General features: G+C 45.1%; 2 protein-coding genes across 7 annotated transcripts in view; both read left to right on the forward strand.

The window, feature by feature from the left end:
- The window catches only part of LOC124633545, a 45,234-nt gene extending 34,740 nt beyond the window's left edge, over positions 1-10,494 (forward strand). For 2 of the 6 annotated variants that reach the window (XM_047168806.1, XM_047168811.1), the window contains 8 exons: positions 2,181-2,329; positions 3,157-3,304; positions 3,374-3,558; positions 4,064-4,168; positions 4,235-4,318; positions 6,726-6,834; positions 9,861-10,033; positions 10,174-10,494. In XM_047168806.1, coding sequence (XP_047024762.1) covers positions 2,181-2,329; positions 3,157-3,304; positions 3,374-3,558; positions 4,064-4,168; positions 4,235-4,318; positions 6,726-6,834; positions 9,861-10,033; positions 10,174-10,293 — 1,073 coding nt within the window. In that variant the 3' untranslated portion in view covers positions 10,294-10,494. Of the gene's footprint in view, positions 1-2,180; positions 2,330-3,156; positions 3,305-3,373; positions 3,559-4,063; positions 4,169-4,234; positions 4,331-6,725; positions 6,835-9,860; positions 10,034-10,173 lie in introns of all 6 variants that reach the window. The other 4 variants (XM_047168807.1, XM_047168808.1, XM_047168810.1 and 1 more) reach the window with 4 other exon arrangements.
- Positions 10,495-14,421: 3,927 nt separating this feature from the next.
- Positions 14,422-22,171, forward strand: LOC124633383 (sodium-independent sulfate anion transporter-like). Its single transcript, XM_047168578.1, has 10 exons — positions 14,422-15,863; positions 17,675-17,845; positions 18,144-18,364; positions 18,596-18,743; positions 18,814-18,978; positions 19,059-19,220; positions 19,308-19,408; positions 20,206-20,391; positions 20,978-21,142; positions 21,525-22,171. Exons 1-10 carry the CDS (start codon positions 15,671-15,673, stop codon positions 21,753-21,755), a joined length of 1,743 nt encoding a protein of 580 aa, XP_047024534.1. The 5' UTR covers positions 14,422-15,670; the 3' UTR covers positions 21,756-22,171.

The raw sequence follows: 22,171 nt of genomic DNA on the forward strand, positions 1-22,171 counted from the left end.
TATTAATATAACGCGATAAAATCCGTAAAAGTAGTTTTATTTAAATGTCTAATATTCGCGTTATTTATCATTGTTTTATTCCTAAAACCAATATTTACCAGTCCACATTGGTAAAACCTACCATGTACTGAATTCAAATAGTAATAGTCCGAAAAAAATCTGCCTTTATAATAAATAAGTACTTAAGTACATATACCAACTCATGTCGGTAAATCTTAGGTTTTACTGGAAAACTTAGGATTTACCATAGTTCGGGTTTTTACAGTAACATATACAACTGTAATATAACGGACACGAAGTGCAGTTTAGAGAACTCCTTAAAAGTTTGTAGCAGCTGCCTCATGTTTGGACTTATTTCATTTTCTTTTTAACCGACTTCCCAAAAAGGAGGAGGTTCTCAATTCGTCGAGATTTTTTTTTTATGTATGTTCACCGATTACTCGAAGACGCCTGGACGGACTTGCAAAATGTTTATTTTGTTTGATAGGGTATACCTTCCAGGTGGTCCCATAATCACCAGGTCAGGATCTGATGATGGAAGCCCTGAGAAATCGAGGGCAACTTTCGAAAATTGTAGGCGTGCATAGATTAAAAACTTGACAATGAGGTGTACGTCTGATAACACTATGCAACAGTGAAGGTTTGGAGCTGACCTGATGATGGAGACGAGAGAAGGTCGAGGGAACTCGACAACTGAATATGTTAACTACCTCGTGCTTGGGTTTATATTATTCGTATTGATTAGAACTTTCCACAAATGCGGATTGTGACAACTATGCTTGTCACTGAAAAGCCAAAAATAAAAAACTTTTTACAAAAAAAATAAAACCGACTCCCAAAAAAACACAGGAAAGGCAACATTGCGACGATATCACGCAAGTACCTGCATTTGCGGGTACTTAATCCATATACATATAATAATATAGGCATGTATGTAGTTAGTTCACTACGACTGTTTAAACGACAAATACAAAAATAGAATACTTTTCTACGGAAAGCTCGTGAAATCATGTTTGGCTCGTGAAGCTGCATCTTTGGCGGTATACATCTGTATGTAGGTGGGCAGTGAGTTTAATTATCATTATAGACATGGATATTATCTTGTTGTTTCTATAAATTGTTATGTTGTTTTAACCGCCCACCTAACGTCGTCGTTCGTTAGAGCGCCAACACTCCGCATTGTGCGGCCGCCCAGCTCAATATGTCACAATCTCTGAACTGTGCAGTATGTCAATAAATTCCCTCGTAGAACGTTCCACAAATGGGCCGGACTAGCTCCACTCGGCGGCTGAGGGGCAACGACCACCACAGACACTCCGCCGAGAAGGCCCGCGTCCTCACGTAGCTCAGCCTTGTTTCATTTCAAATTACATGTAGAGTAGGTACGCACGTACGTAAGCACGGTACTCAGCTGAATCCGGTTAGACTGGAAGCCGACCCCAACATGATTGGGAAAAGGCTCGGAGGATGATGAGTAGGTATGTAACGCTGACTAGTCTACTTTGAACCGCTACCTTATGAGATTTGATGGCCGAATTACATTATTGAAGCTACTAAGAATTTGAAGTAGCTAAGATGATGTGTTTACAATTGCAAGGCGAATAGGAAGGAACATGTAAAAAGCAGCAGAGCGGGCGGTATCCGATCGCGGCCGGTGTAATTATAAATAAAATAGTGGCGCGCAGGCGAGCTGGCGCGACGCCAGCCGGCGCGCGGCATTCTTCGCGCGGACTCCAGCCCCGCCGCACTCGCTCCCAGCACCAGCACTCAGGTGCGTATGCCGTGCCGCCTGCTCGCCGCCTGCTCGCCGTCTGCTCGCCGACCGCAACACGATTGCACGCTGCCCGCACTCCACATAACACTATTTCGGTGTATTTGTGTCGCGGCTATTTCCGTACAGGGCAGAGCGCGACTGCCACGTTGTGCGAACCGATCATTTTTGTGATCTTCTCCTAATATCAGTTTCCCGAGTGTAGTAGCCGATTTGCTAGCCACCGTAAACCATTTTGCTTCCTAAAATACCTCAGTGTCGACACATAACAAAACAGTCTCGTCTAGAGTCCCGCGAGGCGACTACGTTTTAGGTTAGTAATTGATCGTTCGGAATATATGAGGGTGTTCATATTAATATGTCCTGAACGGGTTGGTGTCGGCGGTGAGTAACGCTGGGGTGTGCGCAGACATGGCGGAAGCAGTGGAGGCGACGGCGGCGCCGGAGGAGCTGGCGCGCGCGGGCCCCAGCGCCGGCGCGCTGGACGCGGACGAGCGCCGCCAGGAGGAGCTGCGCAAGCGCGCGAGGGACCCGCCTATCGTCTTCTCCGACATCGACGTGAGTGTGCTGCACCGATATGTCTCCTTACATACTCATTCTTATTCATTATTAGTTTTGCTCTGATGTAGAGGTTTATTGTAAACATGTAGGTAACTAAAATAAATTGCCATGTGTTACCGTGAAGGTTATGACTGTTTACCAACAAGCGGCCCACAAGAGAGCGTGCGGTACGCGTACCGCGGGACTATAGCTTGTGAGTAACTTTTCAAAAGCTTCAAGTTAGTGGAAGCTCATAAAAGTGATGTACTTCGCGAATTTTTTAGAGTTACGTACCAAAACAGTGTAACGGAGCATTATTGCTAAGACTTTGATGTCTGTCCGTCACCGGGCTGTATCTCATGAATCGTGATAGTTAGACGGACGAAATTTTCATAGATGATGTATTTATTTGTTTAGGTTAGGTCAATTAATGGTACGAGAATGTGCGGCGTCCAACTATCACTTAGCCGTTTTTCTTTATATATTGATGATAGATGTGTTCATATAAGGAATAAGTGATCGTTATTATGATCGGTGATGATTAGCAGAAGCACGCGCGCCTGTGGGCGTCCGATGTGCTCGTTGCTGGAAGAGTCACTCGTGTCTCTAGCCAAATTGTATTAGGTATTAGTCCAACGCCTACGTCATGCTATATGAAAATTTATGCCATCATAAAATATGTGTTCTATTATGGAATTATGATCTCAGTGTAGGGACACTGTGATGCTATAAATAAGTGGGTATTGTGGGTTGGCTAATCATCCAAAAAATAAGAGACGGCACATGGTCGTGATGAGGCACGAGGAGGTGAGGATAGTGGATGAGGCTGATGTCGGTCTGCGCAGGGCGTGCAGGAGTACGAGAAGCTGGCGGCGGCGCTGGCGGGCGCGCAGCTGTCGCCCGAGGAGCGCCAGAGCCTGGACGAGCTGCAGCAGTACCTGGTGCACGGCGAGGGCAGCTGGGTGCTCGGCGACGACTTCCTCGCCTTCGTAGGTAAGCCTCCAGTAGAGTGCACCGACTGTGGCTATGGATGTGGCAGTGTCTGTATGTGCGGTGTCGCAGGGCGGCTGCTGGGCTGGGCGGAGGCGGGCGTGCGCGTGGCGGCGCTGCGCTGCCTGGCGGCGGCGGCGCTGCGCGAGGACGTGTCGCTGCTGCTGCACCAGGACCGGCGCCACCACGCGCTGCTCAACTACGCGCACGCCGTGGACGCGCTCTCGCTGCCCGAGCAGCAGGCGCTCGCGCTCTTCGTACGTACACCACCACCTATCTAAGCCCATTATCATCTAATTAGTCATTTATTCAATACTCTACGACCTCAAAACTGTACACGAATATTGCATTTGCTTATACTTTTCATTCAATACAGTCATTATCAAATTGCTGCAAACATTTTTCACACATAACATAATTATTTATTACTGTCCTACTACCGAAAAAAAAATCCCTTTTTTATTCTAAAAATAATATGATTTTGAAATAAAGACACTTGTTAAGTACATATTGAGACACACACAATTATATTATCATAGAAATGTTCAGACACTAATACATTCAAACTTTATCTTATTTAAAATTCTCTCACTCAATTATGTATAACCTGGAAGCTAACCAAAGTAAATAAATCTTTATTAACCGACTGCCAAGTTTATCCTATAGAAAAACCTTTGTAAATCGTATGATACATATTTAAGGTTAAGTTGGATATAATCGGTGAAGTGAGGAATGAAGGTTAAACGTGTACTGTTGATGCAGCTGTGCAACCTGTTCGAGAACATCTCGTCGTCGGAGTGGCTGCTGTACATCAGCGAGTGGGAGCACAACGGGCAGCCGCTGTCCAACATCCGCGCCACCACTAAGGTACCCCCCCGCGGCACACTCGCGCGGCGCACGGCACGCAGTGACACTCACGTCCTCGTTGCGCAGGTGACGGTGCACGCGTGCCTCAGCGCCGACCCCGAGCTGCGCGACGTGGGCACGGCGCTCATGTACAACATCGCCACCAAGGAGGTAAAAACCGTGGTCTGTATCCGCTCAGCTTTACTTGTTCACGCACACACTACACTACTGTTGACAGGTCAACTATACACTGACCGGCAAATAGCTTTGCTTCTCTGAAGTGTGCGAGCCGTTGCCCTTTGCAACGGCTATGCGCACTAGTGTCATATGTGTCTGCTATCGTCAAGTCTAACTAGACAGTACTTCGGACTAGCAAAACTACTCGACAACAGCTCAGCTCTATGTAGGTATAGTTTCAACGGGAGGACATAAAAGGACAAAATAATAAGGCCCAAACAATAATATACTCACGATAATAATATGGTTCCAAACATGTACGTACACTAATTTAATTAATTAGCAATTCTAGTTTTAATTATAAAACTGAGATATCGTTTTACGACGCGAGCTGATCTCACAGTTTATATCTCGCTCCCGTAGCGATTATCTTTTATTTATTACTTCTCCCGAGGAACTTGTTATATGTTCCCGTTCTTGGATTTCGATCCTCGAAGTGTATTTCAAACATGCCAAATCGTTGTGGTTTTTTTTTCAAAAATGTAACGCGATAAAAATATAATAAACTAAAATGTTCGATAGGGCTTTTGTGCCTACAGCACATCAAGCCACTCCAATATGTTTTTTGCTATCAACATTGAACCTTAAACTAAAACTGACGGATCTGCCGCAGTGCCAGTGCCCACACAGTGTCACGGCACAGAGCGCTGATGTCAAAATTATTTCTTCTTTTTAGGCACTCCCTTACCCTGTACCCTTACGTACTCCGTTATAAAATAGGTTAAGTATTATTAGGGATCTGCCTTTACATACATATATGTATGTACTTAAGGTTCCAATTGTGTAACCTGCGCCGGAACAAAAGTGCAAAAAATAACTCCTCAAAAAACTCAAAATTAAGAAGTTACTAAAATTCACATTATGACGACACGGTTCTTGGCGGTCGTCGCCTTCAGTTGAATTCAAGGTGCAATGGCCGGTGGTGCCGTCCGAGTAGACACAAAGGACTGCTTAGTTATTATTTCTGCCTCGTTGGTCTAGCTGTCGCAAGCGCGGCTGCTGAGCACGAGGTCTCGGGTTTGATTTCCGAGTCGGGCCGAAATCGCTTTGTGGGTTTTCGAAACTTACACACAGCAGCCCGAAGCCTGGAAATTGATGATTGATACACCCGTGCATCGAAGAGCACGTTAATGTCGGTCCTGCGCCTGATCTCTCTCCGGTCGTGTCGGATTGCCGTCCCATCGCGCTATGAGAGTGAAGGAATAGTGAGTGCACCCGTCTCTGAGCAAATGCTTGTGCACTATAATATGTATGTCCTGCGCAGTTGGCTAATTTCCTTATATGTACGAGAACAGCCGATAATCGGCTAGAAGGACATCATCGTCATCATCTTCATGAGTTATTATTTCAATTTTTAAATGTCGATTAAAGTCATAAATATTTTGAATCATAAGTGTATTTTGAGTCACATCAAAGAAAATCTGGTTCGTCAACTAACTTATCGTGTATTACCCTTACGGGTCGGATGGGGTATTCGTTACATATTATATACTGTCACCCGCAGTACACTCTATTTGCTCCCACACGTACTTGTTTAAGTGCTTCTAAACGTATTACCCGGTTCTTATGTACTCACATTAGGGAGTGCAAACAGACACTATATGTAGTATAACGGAGGGAGGGAAGGATAAGGGGATCTCCGTATTACATTAGTACATAGATAAAAAGCAGGCCGTTCCGTTCATGTGCCGAAGCTAATTACCGGCGAATATCCTGACTCGCCGACAACTGCCGCGGATACCCGAGGGGCGCCACTGTGCCGGTTCCTCGTCCACTAGTCGTGCTCGCTCGATACTCATGCTTTGATACACCTCGAGCCAGAGCTCTCCGTGGCGGCAGCAGGCGCCCCACATGGCACACCCTGCAATTCCTATTTCAAACTTTGTTTCAAGTGAATACGCAAATAACGTTCATATTTATAGTTATAAACGCGTGTATAAACACTTTACACATTAATTTTGTGTACCTAGAGTGTATGGTGACGGTGAAGGGATAGAAATTAATTTTCGGTCGCGGGGGGTATCTATCTCCATAGGAAGTAGACGTCGGGTCTTGACGTCCAGTAGATTCCGATGAGCCGCAACTCGTTCAAATGCAGGTTGCTGACAAAATATAATAAATATCGAGGCTTCAGGCCGCATCTTGCATGCACGCGGATATGCACAGTGAGTACCGCCTCGCATGTATACACTCCCTCTCCCCACAGCACGGCCCGCTTGTTGTCGCTGTACCTATGCTACATACTTACTGTATATCATATAGTATAATTAGACAGTTATTTATGTATATATATATTGTTTTGTTGCAATTATATTTTGTAATGTATTGGTGAGTAAATAAGTATGTACGGCATGTATGCGGGGACGAGCGTGTCTGCAGCGAGTGTGTTGCAGCGGCTGGGCGCGGGCGCGGCGCTGCGCCGCCTGCTGCCGCGCCGCGCCAAGAGCAAGGTACCGCCCGCCTCCGCCCACTGCGACCTGCTGCCGCTAACCGACTCGCACTCGAAGCTTTCATTTGTTCACTAAACACTCTCCCGTTCATCATCTCTGCATTGAATACCGTCGTAACCTGGCTTTCGAATACTTTGTTCAGCAGATCATGACATCATCGCCACTCTACTGTACGAAATGTTCGGGCGTGTCTTTGTATGCGTTTGCATTGGAATCCAAGCCTTTCAACAGATTAACCGAATCGAATGCAATTTTTGTAATAAAATGCTTGTTTAGTTTGGATTATCATCGGTCATCCTCATCCATCCATTCATCGAAGACTCCTAGATGGTTGCAAAAAGTAATTATGGAATTCTATATACTTAATGTTAGTGGTATCGGCCCTATTTTGAAGTGAAGATGCCTAAACGATGATGCATGATACAATCCATTCTTTCAGCGTCAGACAGCGTTAGACACGTAGTAGTCTAAAACATTATAATGTGAAACATAATATAGTTCAGTGCTGCACATACGCCCATAGTCAAGTAATACATAACTCAATTTCGTGTAGTACTACACCATAGGTACCGCCATAGATAATCTCATATTTATATATTTTGATATGAAGCTAGCCTTGAACTCGTGCAGTGATGACATACTGTGGAGACACAAGGATAGTGCTGCAACAGTAGCCACTCGGCGACACTTCTTGTCACAAAACATATTTATTGTTTTCTAAGTATTTAACGTGTTTGTCTTAGACAAATGTTTACTCACTGTCTCAATATGTAACACCGGGGACATGCAAAAATGTATATGTATAAAACGTCTTTGAAATGTTTGTTAGCGCTGTGATAGCAAGATATTGACAAACATTATCTTCGTACATCGCCACAGGGTCACTTCTCGCGACCACAACATATTATGTTAATGCTAGTTCAGCAATGTTAGGACAAAACAAGCCATTGATAGAATCTTAACAACGCAAGAATCTTTTCTTTATTTTCAAAATTTTCTGTAAACTCGATTCTCTTCGTAATGATTGCGACGCGACGCGGGGTATCATACCTGATTAATATTACACAGAGTTGTGCCTCTCATCCGTATTCTTTATAATAAGTTGAAAAAACAAGGAAGACGTGTGCGTGTGTGATGTAAGCCGGTGTATATTGTGATGAATTGAGTCCGCTATCTGCTCGTAAATCTGGCGCGCCGTGTACACACTCGCGGCGTATTTCCCTGAACACCGCAGCAAACAGCTCGCCGTGACGCGCTCACCTCACTCGTACGCACATAGTTCCTGCCGTGTTTTCCTGCTTTTTACAAATACTTGTTTTCTAACCGATTTCGATAGCCGATACTGATAATCGTCACATGAATGACGTTACAGAGCAATTATAAATATTTACTAACGTCTCTGATCCAAGAAATTCCACAGGATCCTGAGGACATTCTTTATTTGGAGATTTCAAAACTTTCATTTTCAAATATTTATGAGGTGTTTGTCTCTGGCGTGTTATTCGACGAAAGTTTTACATGATCATCATCCTCCGAGCCTTTTCCCAATCATGTTGGGATCGGCTTCCAGTCTAACCGGATTCAGCTGAGTACCAGTGCTTTACAAGAAGCGACTGCCTATCTGACCTCCTCAACCCAGTTACCCGGGCAACCCGATACCCCTTGGTTAGACTGGTGTCAGACTTACTGGCTTCTGACTACCCGTAACGACTGCCAAGGATGTTCAATGACAGCCGGGACCTACAGTTTAACGTGCCATCCGAAACACAGTCAATTTCACAGAAAGTTTTACATGAATATTTAAAAATAAAACGGGTTTGCTAATGCTGTAAGTAATTTAATGTTTCCAGATTGCGCAAATTATTATACTTACCTATTTATGTAAATATGAGCACTAAAGTTTAATGATTAAGTATTTGCGAAAAATGTTTTTCTTTCCATTGTTCCCTATCATCCGACACTATTAGTATATTTACTCATCATTCATGAATGTTAAATTATAGGATTAAATGCTTATGGAATAATTCAAGTTGTGTTAAGCACGTCATTACGCGTATAGCAAACAGACTGCTTAGTGCAGGCAGCGCTAGCGTGTCGCCGATGTTGTCAGCGCCATGTGCAGAGATTATGTTGTTTGAGCGTGTCGCGTTGCCGGATGTGGCGTTACCGTGACACGCCGCCTCATGTCACTGTCCGCACAACTATACCTACATATTGCTGCCCCGTCACATTCCTCCTGCCATATACAAAACGGGTGTACTATGCCAAATCGAATGACAAATAATCGAATATCAATTGATCGACCACTATAAATCGAAATTCTAAATACTCGAACATTCATAATATCGAATGGTTATTAAATCGAACATTCAATACATCGCGCAGTCAATACATCGAGTGTTCAAAATATCGAATGTTCGTTTGATCGAGCGTTAAATGCATCGTATATTCATCCTATCGAAAAATCTATATTTTTTATGAATACAAGAAAAACTCAAAATTAACTAATAAATCACATTTTAATCTTTAATTCTTATCTTTTAAAGGTACATTTTAAAATTTTGCGAATGAAAAGGCAAACGCGGGATTGGGAAGACCTACTTTACAAAAAAGAGGCAAAAGGGATGATAATGCGATTGAAAAAATGTTAAATTGTAATAAAAACTACATTAAAATGTGATTTATTCGTTAATTTTGAGTTTTTCTTGTATTCATAAAAAATATAGATTTTTCGATAGGATGAATATACGATGCATTTAACGCTCGATCAAACGAACATTCGATATTTTGAACACTCGATGTATTGACTGCGCGATGTATTGAATGTTCGATTTAATAACCATTCGATATTATGAATGTTCGAGTATTTAGAATTTCGATTTATAGTGGTCGATCAATTGATATTCGATTATTTGTCATTCGATTTGGCATAGTACACCCATACAAAACTACATTGAAGTTTCGTTAGTGTCGAATTAGTACTTCCATGGGTGCAATCGGAGGTGTGAGTAGTCGACGGTGCGCAGGTGTTCGACGAGGTGTGCGTGGAGCTGGCCATGGCGCTGCTGCAGCTGCTGCAGTGGGCGCCGGGCGAGGAGCAGCTGTGGCGCGCGTGCCGGGCGCTGGCGCGCTTCGTGGCGCACTCGCCCGACGTGCCGCAGCTCGTCGCCATGGTGGGGCCCGACCCCGCCGCCTTCCGGTACACCACCTTAACATCTATACCATTGCTGACTAACAGTGCTCTATGACCAGCCACTGTGTACACCCTTCAACTCTGGCAATGTTAGATAAATGTAAGGCTGTAAGAGAGGCGTTGACTGAGGCGAGGCTGTGTTGCAGGGGCACGAGCCCGCGCGTGGACGAGCAGATCGAGCTCATCATGAAGCACGTCAAGTAGCGGCGCCGGCGCCCGCGCACCTTGTACATATACCATTACCTGATAGTACTAATGTATGTTAAGGCCAAATTTAGCGTAAGTACCTGAGCTGAGGACGAGCTTCGATTATGTCAATTTGATATACACGAATGTATTTATTGTATTTATATTATGATTGCTGCTAGCACTAACACGCGGTGACTGCGGTGCATTTACACTATATGTACGTATATTGTATAGTTATGTTATATAGTTGCAAAAAAATTAAATCTGTGGGATATTGATATGCTTGGTGTTATTTCTATCATCAATAATTTATCAAAGCTTAAAACATTGCGAACCCCAACGAATTGGCATGACATTGAAGAAGGACTGCTACGGTTTTGACAATCTGGCAGTATTTAAGTCCTGCCTTGTTATGCCTAATCTCCTGAAAGGGAACGAATCCATGTGTATGTATTGAGAAGTAGCCCTCTCCTCTCCTGACCATTGTTACTTGTGACGCGTTCAAAGGAAAATCTGACAAATAAAACTATTACTTTTGTCATAAAAATGGAGTTTACGCAAAACTTAAGAGTTGGTTTGCTTAATTATTAAGGAAGATTACTTTACTACTTTAGATAGATGTACTACTTTACTTTACGATGCATGATTAGGTTATTATTTATTTAAAAACATGTATTAATATAAACATATTACTTAGTTAATTAATATCATACCTACATTGGAAAGATGTATAGACGATGGTCCCCGCGGAGATGGCGAAGTGAGAGAATCCGACGAGCGGCTCACGCAGACCGTTTCTCATGTTCAGGGTTCACTAGGTACTCAACTAGAAACCTGTATAGTTTCGCCATGTCTGTTCTCCCTTCCATCTGCCCGCGACGGCTTAATCTCAGTGACCATTATGCACAAGTAAGCTGAAATTTAGTACCAATACCAATCACGCCGAGAAAGTGATATTAGTTTTCAGTATTTGTTGTTATAGCGGCAACAGAAATACATCATCTGTGAAAATTTCAACTCTCTAACTATCACCATCTCTTAAACAATAGGGACCCCTATTACCCTTTGGGCACGGAACCCTAAAAATGTCTCTCACCCCGTCTAACTTTTGAACTTCCTTTACAACTAAGTACCTAACCCAATTTTCCGAGAGATGTGCTTACTTTGAGCTACTTCACGCTGTTTTTTTTTTAGTTGATGGGGTCGAGATAAATAAGAGCTATAATCGGGAAACTACGGAACCCTACACTGAGTGTGGCAGGACACGCTCTTCGCCGATTTTTTTTATAAGGGTATTCAAGTTTTACCTATTAATTGTAAAAATATGTAAATAACAGGTTCCACGTAGAGCCGGTATCATAAATCTGGTTCTGTCAGATGGTTCTGGTATATCGTAATGTAACGGATTGTTTTTCTGGTTTGCCTTGTATTTAGATACACTGGAGGTGTATCTATGCCTCTCCATTGAGTGGTCTGGTGGTAGGCAGCACTCGTGGGCCGGTGAGTGCTGGCTCCGGGCTCCGGGCGGCTCCGGGCGGCGACTGTGTGCGCTAGATAGTATCTGTGACGATTCGGAAAACGTGTCAATGTCGCGCAGATGACTCCTTTATGACAACATGTATATTGCAGAACTAATCGCTGACATAAATATGTGCGACTGTGAACATTCGCTATCTCCAGCTGTCGTCTTGTGCTAACAATAACATGCCACCAACAAATAAACACTTTACTTTTTATGTAAAGTGTCGCAGATTCGTCGTTTGTTTCCAAGTGTACACTCGTTTTCCTTATGTTATTTTTGCGAAATTTTGTTACTGAACACGAGACATTGATGATAAAAGTTGGCGTTTTTTATCCGGATCTAGAAAGTCGGGAGACTATTTCGACCCCTTTAGTGAGAAAAGACCTGCATAAGGCGAGCAAACAAATAAAAAATATTCAAGTCCCTATAACTTCTGTAAAAGCAAATCCTACTAATATTATAAACGCGAAAGTTTGTATGTATGGATGTTTGTTACTCTTTCACGCAAAAACTACTGAATGGATTTTAATGAAACTTTACAATAATATAGCTTATACATCAGAATAACACATAGGCTACAATTTGTAAACATATTGTTCGAAATACTAAACCTGCGCAGACGAAGTCGCGGGCACCAGCTAGTAATTCTATATAATTTGTTATCTCACTTTTTTCATATATATTTACATAAATTATAAAAAAATAAAAAGTAAAATCCATGAGCAAAACATTTTTTTTTGTTGTCAAGTGTAATCAGCTGACTAAGCAGTTAGCTCGTTGAGGAGGGCGCCAGGGAGCAGGTGCTGCCGACACGAGGTCCTCATCCTCGTCCTCATGACGCACAGCTCAGTACACTGCTTTCACGTCGCCTCTCAACCCACTATAAACTGGCAGAGGCCGGCATGGTGCACAATATTCCGATCAAACTTGATCCTTCGACTTTCATACATAAGTATTTTATTCGTTGATTAAACCTGTATCTTAACCTCACACGAAAGCTTAAAAATAGATAGTCATTGGAAATACGATACTTAAATATTCTCTAAGTTGCTAATGAGAACTTGAACAGAACAGAACCACGGAAATTGATTACGATGAAATTTGGTAGGTAGGGATATTTCATGAATAATACATAATTGTTAAGTAAACCAACTACTTTCGCTACAAGGTGTTTTACTTTAGAGCATCTCACAAACATTTTGTGACAGCGAGGAGATTGCTATTATAAACGTCAGACGTTTACCTGATACAGACGGTAATGCCTTCCCACGGCATCCGCTGTAAACCTTATTTATAAAATGATGAACTGAACGGATTCACAGAATACCCCTCCCCCTCCCTATAACTTGGACTTGACGTTGAGAGGATTTAAGCTTATGACACATGAACCGCACGACGCAGATGTTAGACACTGCAAGCTTGGTGTCACCGCGCCGTTGCTTTTGATACTGACGCTATAAAATATTTTATATGGGACAGTTTTTCTTTTAAATAATGACATGACTCGGGACATCTTTTCACACGCGGTCGGTTAGCCCCCATGGTAAGTTATTAATTAACTTGTGTTATGGATGCTTACACAGCTGATAAACTACATAGCTAAACGTATACATATTTATAAATATATATTATAACACCCAAGTGGCGACAGGTAACTAGCACTGTCTGTGACCCGCGGATGCCCCTCAAACTGAAGGGCAAAATTTACAAATCCGTCATAAGAGCTGTCGTCCTGTATGGATCGGGGTGTTGGGCATTGACAAAGAGGGTTGAGAAGAGCGTGCATGTAGCAGAAATCAGAATGCTGAGATGGATGTGTGGTGCTACAAGAATGGATAAAGTGAGGAATGATTACATTAGAGGAAGTCTGAAAGTAGCGCCTGTTACAAAAAAGATGAGAAGTAGAAGATTGTCAAGGTATGGGCATGTAATGAGGAGGGATGATACGAATGCAACAAAGTGTGTGCTAAGTATGAATGTAGAGGAAGACCTAAGAAAAGATGGATGGATTGCCTGAAAGATGACATGAATAGTGAGTTTCAGTATGACGAGTGACAGGGGAAAATGGAAGAGAATGACATATTGCGTCGATCCCAAATAAAATTGGGAACAGGGCAGGAGGACAAAGAAGATTATAACACCCAGACCACGGCCAACAAGCATGCTCATCACACAAATGTCGACCGAACCGGGATTCGAACCTGGGACCTCAGGTTCGGCAGTCCGGCATGGTGACCATTGCGCCATCGAGTTCGTCAAAAAATTTAAATGATTCAAACAAGTGTATCGTTGGAGCCTTTTACACTTGGACGGCACGGCATGTCGCAACATGCCGTGCCGTCCAAGTGTCTTTACCTTAACAATCATTAGCAGTAAATTTAAGAACAGGGTTGGTTACTATGTTGACAATATTTTACCATGATTATCTTTTTTGAAACAAGTGAAAAATTATAGAATGTCGCGATAAGGCGCGTATGTTTGCAGCGGCTGTCGACAGCACGACAGCAGGGTGACAGGCGGCGAGCAGTTCCGGCATGTTACGTGTGTTACGAGCCAGCGGCGGTAACTGTCACGTGGCACCCGCGCTTCTCTTACCAATACTACCATTATAGGGATCACAGTAGTATAGCTTCCACCAGCTTGCATTCAACAAGTCGGCTCAACGACTTTATTGAATGGCCTTTTACAGTCGAAAGTCAAGTGTAAAGTCGTTCAGTCAAACAACCCTGATTGAACGACTTTTAGAGGACGAGATTTAGAGGGAGAAAGGAGAGCTATATCATTTCATGAGTCATAACGCCAGTGAGGCACCATTATCACACTGAGATTTGGGTCTTAGTTGTAAACATACCTATGTCAGCTAAGACCAGAACTACGCTAACTTAGTATTCCGGTGGAAATTCCCTATATTTAACATCGCGAAAAGAGCGCAAGTAAATTGACTTCCAAGTATCGGAACAAAATCGGATCTGAATAGAAAGTGGCCAGCTTGTTTATCATTTATAATAGTTGGAACAAAATACCCTCGCGACTATGGAACGCAGTAGCTATGCGCTCGGTGCTTGTTTACAAATAGCGGCCGATCAATGACACACGATCGTTTTATTTGTAGATCTTTATTACATGACCTACCCGATCAAAATACCTAACGATATTTTAGGCAACCAGTCTATCTGCATTCTATAGGTGAGTACGAGATCCTATACAAAATCTACATAGCTGTAGTTAGGCGCGCGCATACTTTTTACGTAATATAGGTAGGTCCATATTATTATGGCCAGTTATGAATAAGTTGCATGATATTATAAGGTTGGAGTTTACTGCCACTTATGTGGCTTGCGGCCATGGAAACCGACATAGGTACTTACAAATGCTGTCATATAAAGATCGTTCATGGGATCTGACGGAACGCAGCAATCGCGATGGCAAGTGGCGGCGGCTGCAGGCACAGGCGCTGTCAGCGCCGCGGCGACCACTGACTGGCTCCTTATCGAACGCGGCGGCACGTGCGGCGCGCCGTGACGCCGGCCGCTGCAGCGCCGCCGTTAACTAGCTACGTATTTTATTCTTACTTTAACCCATGGTAAATGTAATAAGTGCTCGAAATTAGCTTACAGGAATATTGCACTTTTTCTCATTGCAATCAGTAAACTTTGACTAATATTGTTCAGCTAGATTCACTGAAGAGTAGTGCTTCCTGTATTATGGCATGAACACGAACTAGCGTACTGTATCTGGTCGTAGGGCAATGCTGCAGTGAGGCAGCGGAGGGCGCCGTCAGTCCGCGCTGTTGACTCTACGCATCGGCTGATACTGCTACCGAGATAATGAATCAAATTATAACGTGTGGCGTGTCGTGTGCGCGGGCACAGTGACACTCGTTCGGTCGGCGCAGGCGGACCGGCGGCGACGCGTACTGAGTGTAGCGGATCATGGAGCGCGCGCGCGCGGTGCTGGTGCGCCGGCTGCCGCTGCTGCGCTGGCTGCCGCAGTACTCGCGCGTGGCGGCGCTGGCGGACCTGGTGGCGGGCGTCACGCTGGGCCTCACGCTGGTGCCGCAGAGCATCGCCTACGCCGCGCTCGCGGACCTGCCCGTGCACTACGGCCTCTACTCCTCCTTCCTCGGTATGTCTTCACACTCTACGGCAGCTGGACAAGCATAACTATGTATATAGCCAGGTGTTATAGTATTTGTGGACAAGCCACTCAGTAATTTTGTCTCGTAGCTTTGGTTGTCTTAAGTTGGCTACTAGTGATTCCATGATAATCAAATGTGTGAACTAAAGTATAGATCTCCAAAGTGATCATTTGGACACCTCGGGCGTACCTACGTCATAACGGTTACTTTGTAGAAGCAATGTAATTTGAAGGGACTGTACGGTGCTGTTTGAATGTGAGTACTTACCTTGATGAAGCTAACTTATACCGGTGATCGGTTGCTACCTGCCTCGTACCTAGATATCGTTCAGGTGCCGGAGCACCTGAGAGAGCAGAGCTGACGCCAGGTCTATAACTCGCAGGCCTCGTATAACCAGCACCTATAAACTTGGAGTGCTAGCCAGTAAACTAAACATGCAGTACAGGCCTACTGATGGCTGCAATGTCTCGGGCATCTATTGTTATGTGTTAGCATTATTATTCGTAGAAATAACTTGATTTCTCCTATCGTGTGTATATTTGATGTTCATTGTTCTTGAATATCGTCTTTGTTGAATAGGCACACCGTCACGTACGAACTACGCATTATTGTAGGTACATTCTGGTTATTTTATATTTTTGTATCATAGTAAATATAGGTAGGTATGCCATATTTATGTATATACCTACTACCTTACTCAAAATTATAGAGAAGTTTAGTGCTGTCCCACAGTTTTAATCGCGTTTCTGGGGAACTTTCTTTTTTTGTATGACATCTCGCAGTTCAGCCTAGGAGGCCGTGTACTGCTTAACCGGACTTTTCCCTGTGGATGCCTAGAATTGAAGGCCTCCAGCCAGGGGCTGGGGAACTTCTTCCCGTACCCAGATAATATATAGTCTATGTTATTCGAGGTGTCTAGCTTCCCAATAATGAAATATTTTTTTCAAGTCGGTTCAGTGGGTACCTACTTTCTGAACCTGTAGGGTACAATAAAACAAAAAAATATTATATTGATACGAGTATATCTATATAATCTACCTACAAATAGCAAAAGTATATTTTATAACATGCTGTAGCCACAACCATCAGATATGGTTGAAAATTCACGTTTCTGAAATTCAGGTACATAGGATCACTCTTACACCTGAATTGAGTACTCTCGTACACTGGAAGTGTGAGTGCCCTTGTACCGTACGTACCTGTGCTATACGAGAACCAGTGTCGTCAAATTCATACATTGTACGTTTAAATTCATCTTAGCTTAAACGGCCAATTGACATTTATTATACATCTCTATTTAATCTTGATAAGGTGGTTTTTAGGGTTCCGTACCCAAAGGGTAAAACGGGACCCTATTGTTTTCGCTCCTCTGTCCGTCCGTCCGTCTGTCACCAGGCTGTATCTCACGAACCGTAATAGTTAGAGAGTTAAAATTTTCACAGATGTATTTCGGTTGCCGCTAAAACAACAAATACTGAAAACTAGAATAAAATAAATATTTTGGGGGGCTCCCATACAACAAACGTGTTTTTTTTGTGATAATGGTACGGAACCCTTCATATCGGAGTACGTAGGGGTAGTGCAAAGCGAGTACATAGGGTATAGTACATAGCGAGTACCTACTTAAGGATAGTACATAGCGAGTAGTACACAAGGGTAGCAGCCCTGAGATTAAAATACTTAAATATGAAACAGTGAATAGGTACACTACTAGCTTGCATCTGCATAAAAAGTAAGTAACGGACACGACTTGGATGAGTAGAGTGCATTGGTGAGCTGTACTTGAGGTGTGTGGCAGGCACGATGCTGTACGTGGCGCTGGGCACGGTGAAGGAGGTGTCCATCGGGCCCACCAGCCTGATGGCGCTGCTGACGCTGCAGGCGTGCCGCGGCCTGCCCATCGAGTTCGTGCTGCTGCTCACCTTCCTGTCGGGCTGCGTCGTGCTGCTCATGGGACTGCTTCGTCTAGGTAACTCTCCTTCTTTTTTTTAGCTTTAGAACATTACTTTTACTCATGGTGAATAGTCATTAGTTGTAGTAGTAATTCCGCTATCTTATAAGTACGTTTCTTTCCAATGTTTTGCTTGAGTTGTATTGTATACTTATTACTTAAATCACAGCTCGTGAATACTTGAAGTTAATAAAACATTGACTGATTCATAATGGCACATACTTATTTCGCCTTGAGTCATGAATTTATTTCAATATATTAGAGCATTACGTAGGGATATAGGCGCGCATGATGTAGCATTGCGTTTGGTGTTCAGGTTTCCTGGTGGAACTGATCTCGCCGTCGGTGACGAGCGGGTTCACGTCGGCGACGGCGCTGATCATCGTGGCGGCGCAGCTGAAGGGGCTGCTGGGGCTGAGCTTCACGGCCGAGTCGGTGGCGGACAACGTGCGCCTCATCGTGACGCAGTGGCCGCTCGTGCGCCGCACCGACTGCGCGCTCGCCGCCGCCTGCTGCACCGCGCTGCTGCTGCTGCGGGTACGTGCGAGTGAGCAACGCATTGCTTGTTCTATTGTGTGTTACCTCTACTATGACCGCCGGCATCGCAGCCACACATTGTTATGTATTTCAATTACTGGCAAACACGCGTGTTCCAGCCGGCCTTCGTTGTATAGATACTTGTGTCACATTGACCAGTATTCGTACTTCGTTATGTATAACTGTGTGTCTCAGCAGTACACAATGTGAGGCTGCATGTGCTCGTTGCAGAAAGTGAAGGACGTTCGCGTACGCAGCAAGCGCATGGGGCGCGTGCTGTGGCTGTTGTCGATCAGCCGCAACGCGCTGGTGGTGCTGGCGGCGTCGGTGCTAGCGTACGTGACGCACGGCCCGGACCGGCCGCTGTTCAAGTTGTCGGGTAGGTAGCGCGCCCCGCCGCTCGCAGCGAGCGGAGCGCGGACCACGCAGTGACGCCGCCGTGTGCGCAGGTCGCGTGGAGCCGGGGCTGCCGCCGCTGTCGGCGCCGCCCTTCAGCGCCACGGTGGGCAACACCACGATGAATTTCGTGGACATGGTGCAACAGCTGGGTTCCGCCGTCATTATGATGCCTATCGTCATGGTGCTCGCAAACATCGCTATCGCTAAGGCTTTCTGTAAGTTAAAGTCCTTTCCTTTAGATGACCTGCTTAGGGCTTGATTAACAGGAATATTGTATTATTAAATTGATGCGCAGCGGAAGGCGGACGCGTGGACGCCACGCAGGAGATGGTGACGCTGGGGCTGTGCAACATGGCGGGCTCGCTGGTGCACGCCATGCCCACGTGCGGCGCCTTCACGCGCTCCGCCGTGTCGCACTCCAGCGGCGTCCGCACGCCGGCCGCCGGCCTCTACTCCGGTACGTGCTAGTTCTCTGTGCCACACCACTGCTCTGTGCCATGTGCATGTGGGGCTCCTCTCTGACGCCTCTCTGTGTTGGTTGCAGGTATCATCACGCTGTTGGCGCTGATCTTCCTCACCAAGTACTTCTACTTCATTCCAAAAGCGTGCCTGTCGTCCGTGCTCATCTGCGCAGTCATATTTATGGTATGTATTCTGTGGTTTTAACTATCTCACTCGTGGCCTCAGTTCCTGCACATTGAAGAATCCTTGAGATTGTTATTGAAATCTTCGTGAACTGCAATAAAAGCAGTATAGACATAGTGGAGGTTAGATAAAGGGCTTGTCCACCGGTTGTAGTAGCTCATAGTAAACATGTTTATTGACAAAGCCGCACATGAATGGCGCAGGTTAAGAAAGCGCTATCCGAGGGCGACGTCCCGCCGCGGCCACCCCGCACCGACGCAGGCGCCGCTTGCGATAACCTCTCGCTCCTTAATTAAATACCGGCGATTGATTGCAGCTCATTAAACAACAATTAAACGGAGATTTTCCAGTGACCCTTTAAGTAAATTGTTTAAGTAAAAGTCCGATCACTCGCGCGGGGCTGTGTACTTGATAACATAATAGTTACTTACTATGTATGTTAGGGACACAGGTACTAATTAACAAACTACTGAAACTTTGCGCCATTGTCTTCAAATCTTTTGTAGGTAGGTAAATGTCAGTGCCTTTCTTATGTTGGTGCCACGCAGGGTACTTACATCGGTATCGAGTTATGTTTAGAAGCCCGGGTTTCTGATCATTGCTTTATAACAGGCGTGATTTTCTTAATGGTCTCGAGATCTGTTGCTATTTTTATCATAACATTTCTCCAGCAAATACATGAGCCAAGTATTTGGCTGCGCAGTAGAATACCGTTTCATGTAGCCAAAGCTAACTTGTGAGTAACGATGAGCTTTCAGGCATAGTCCAGGTAAATGTAATAGTGTCGAGTGGCGCAGGTGGACGTGCGCACGGTGCGGCGGCTGTGGGCACGCGACCGCGCGGAGCTGGGCGTGCTGGCGCTGACGTTCGGCGTGAGCATCGCGCGCTCCGTGGAGCTGGCCGTGCTGGCGGGCGCGCTGGCCTCGCTCGCCGCGCTGCTGCGCCGCCTCATGCGCCCGCGCGTGCACACCTACCATGTTAAGGTAGCTCTAACATATTGCTTGTGTATTTCAGAGAGTATCTACCTATTTGTGAATATGCTTTATTATTGCGGATGAGTGCACCTTCGGTTGGAATGGTGGACTCAAAATGGCTACTGCTGTGCTCGGGTTTGATTGAAATCGTTCATCATCTTCCCAACCTTGTTGATGTAGGTTATCAGTCTCACCGGATGCAGCTGAGTACCAGTGCTTTACAAAGAGCGACTGCCTATCTGACCGCCTCAACCCAGTTACTCGGGCAACCTAATACCCGTTGGTTGCACTGGTTGCCAGAGTTACTGGCTTCTGACTACCCGTAAAGACGGCCAGTTTTTCATATCAGCCAGGACCTACAGGGTAACGTGGCCTCTGAAACACAGTCAATGATGTCAAAGGTATTCTTAGAAAATATATACAAACTTAGAAAAGTTGAATTGGTACTCGCCTGCTGCTTCATAGCTGAGAGGTTGTTTCCCACTATGGTTACCCACTAGGCCACCACGACGTTTTATTTTATTTTTTTGATTGAAAAGTTCTATGAGATAAAAAAATGAATGAAGCTGGCATCTGGTTTGTGGGGCTATGTCAGACGGAGCTGGGCGCGGGGCTGCGCGTGCGGCCGGCGCAGGGCGCGTCCTACGTGTGCGCCGAGCTGCTGGCGCGGCGCGTGCTGGCCGCCGCCGCCAGCGTCGCGCCGCGCCCGCTGCTGCTGGACTGCGCCTGCCTCGCGCTGCTCGACTACGCCGCCGTCAAGGTATCACACGATTCGCTCGCGCCAATACTTTATTGATGTGTCCGTAATTGTCTTCATCCACTGCCCATAACAAAACTATACCTACAGAACTGACGTACGAGCGTAGGTAAATTGCCATCAGCTGTGTGTATACGTGTGTATGACACATTACGAGTGGAATTGTGAGAGGATTACAGAGGAGGTTATATTTCGAATAAGAAGTTATCAATAGTTTGCTGACGTGCATACCTACACACGTAATTTTAAAACAAAGCCAAAATACCTTATTGAACTAAAAACCTACTTCTAGCCGATGAAATATAGTATAACCTAACTAGGTATACTCGCTCTTGGGTTCTTCGGGTTTTAGCCGTAACATATAGGTACTTGTATTGTATTCCAGATGCTAGAACGTTTGATAACGAAGTTTAAAGCGAACGAGCAACTGCTGATCATATACAACGTGCCCGAGGAGCTGGTGCACAAGTACGAGCAGCTGGCGGGCGTGGACGCGCGGGCACTGCGCACTAACAGCGCCGCCGACGCGCTCGCCGCCGTGGCGCCGCCGCCCGCCGCGCTGGCGCCGCCGCCCGCCGCCGACGCCGAGAGCGCCGCGCTGCTGCAGCCCGTCTGACCCGCACTCTGCTGCCTCCGTGCTCTGTAACCTTCTGCAGCCTCACTACAACATTACATTCCGCTCACATTTGTCGACTGACACCTGTAGCTGACGAGCAACTGCGAATTTCCACGTTTAAAGGTATGTTTTGAATCCTAACTGCCGACCCCATGAGATCGGTCGATATCTGAGGGCGACTGAACGTGCTGCTGCCGCTTCGATCCAAAATTAAACATAAATTATACAAACCAGTAGTGCAGCTGCGGCCGATCTACGCGGCTTGTAGGGTCGCCAGTTGCAGTCGCCAGCCAGCATTCTATGTACCTTAACAAAGCTAGTCGCAATTGTAAAGTTATTTTAAGTGTAAATTTAATTTAAATTAATGTTTTAATTATTATACGAAGTTATTATGAAATAAAAACCTAAATTATGAA

This window comes from Helicoverpa zea, chromosome 9, assembly GCF_022581195.2.
Source record: "Helicoverpa zea isolate HzStark_Cry1AcR chromosome 9, ilHelZeax1.1, whole genome shotgun sequence".
Taxonomy (NCBI): Eukaryota; Metazoa; Arthropoda; class Insecta; order Lepidoptera; family Noctuidae; genus Helicoverpa; species Helicoverpa zea.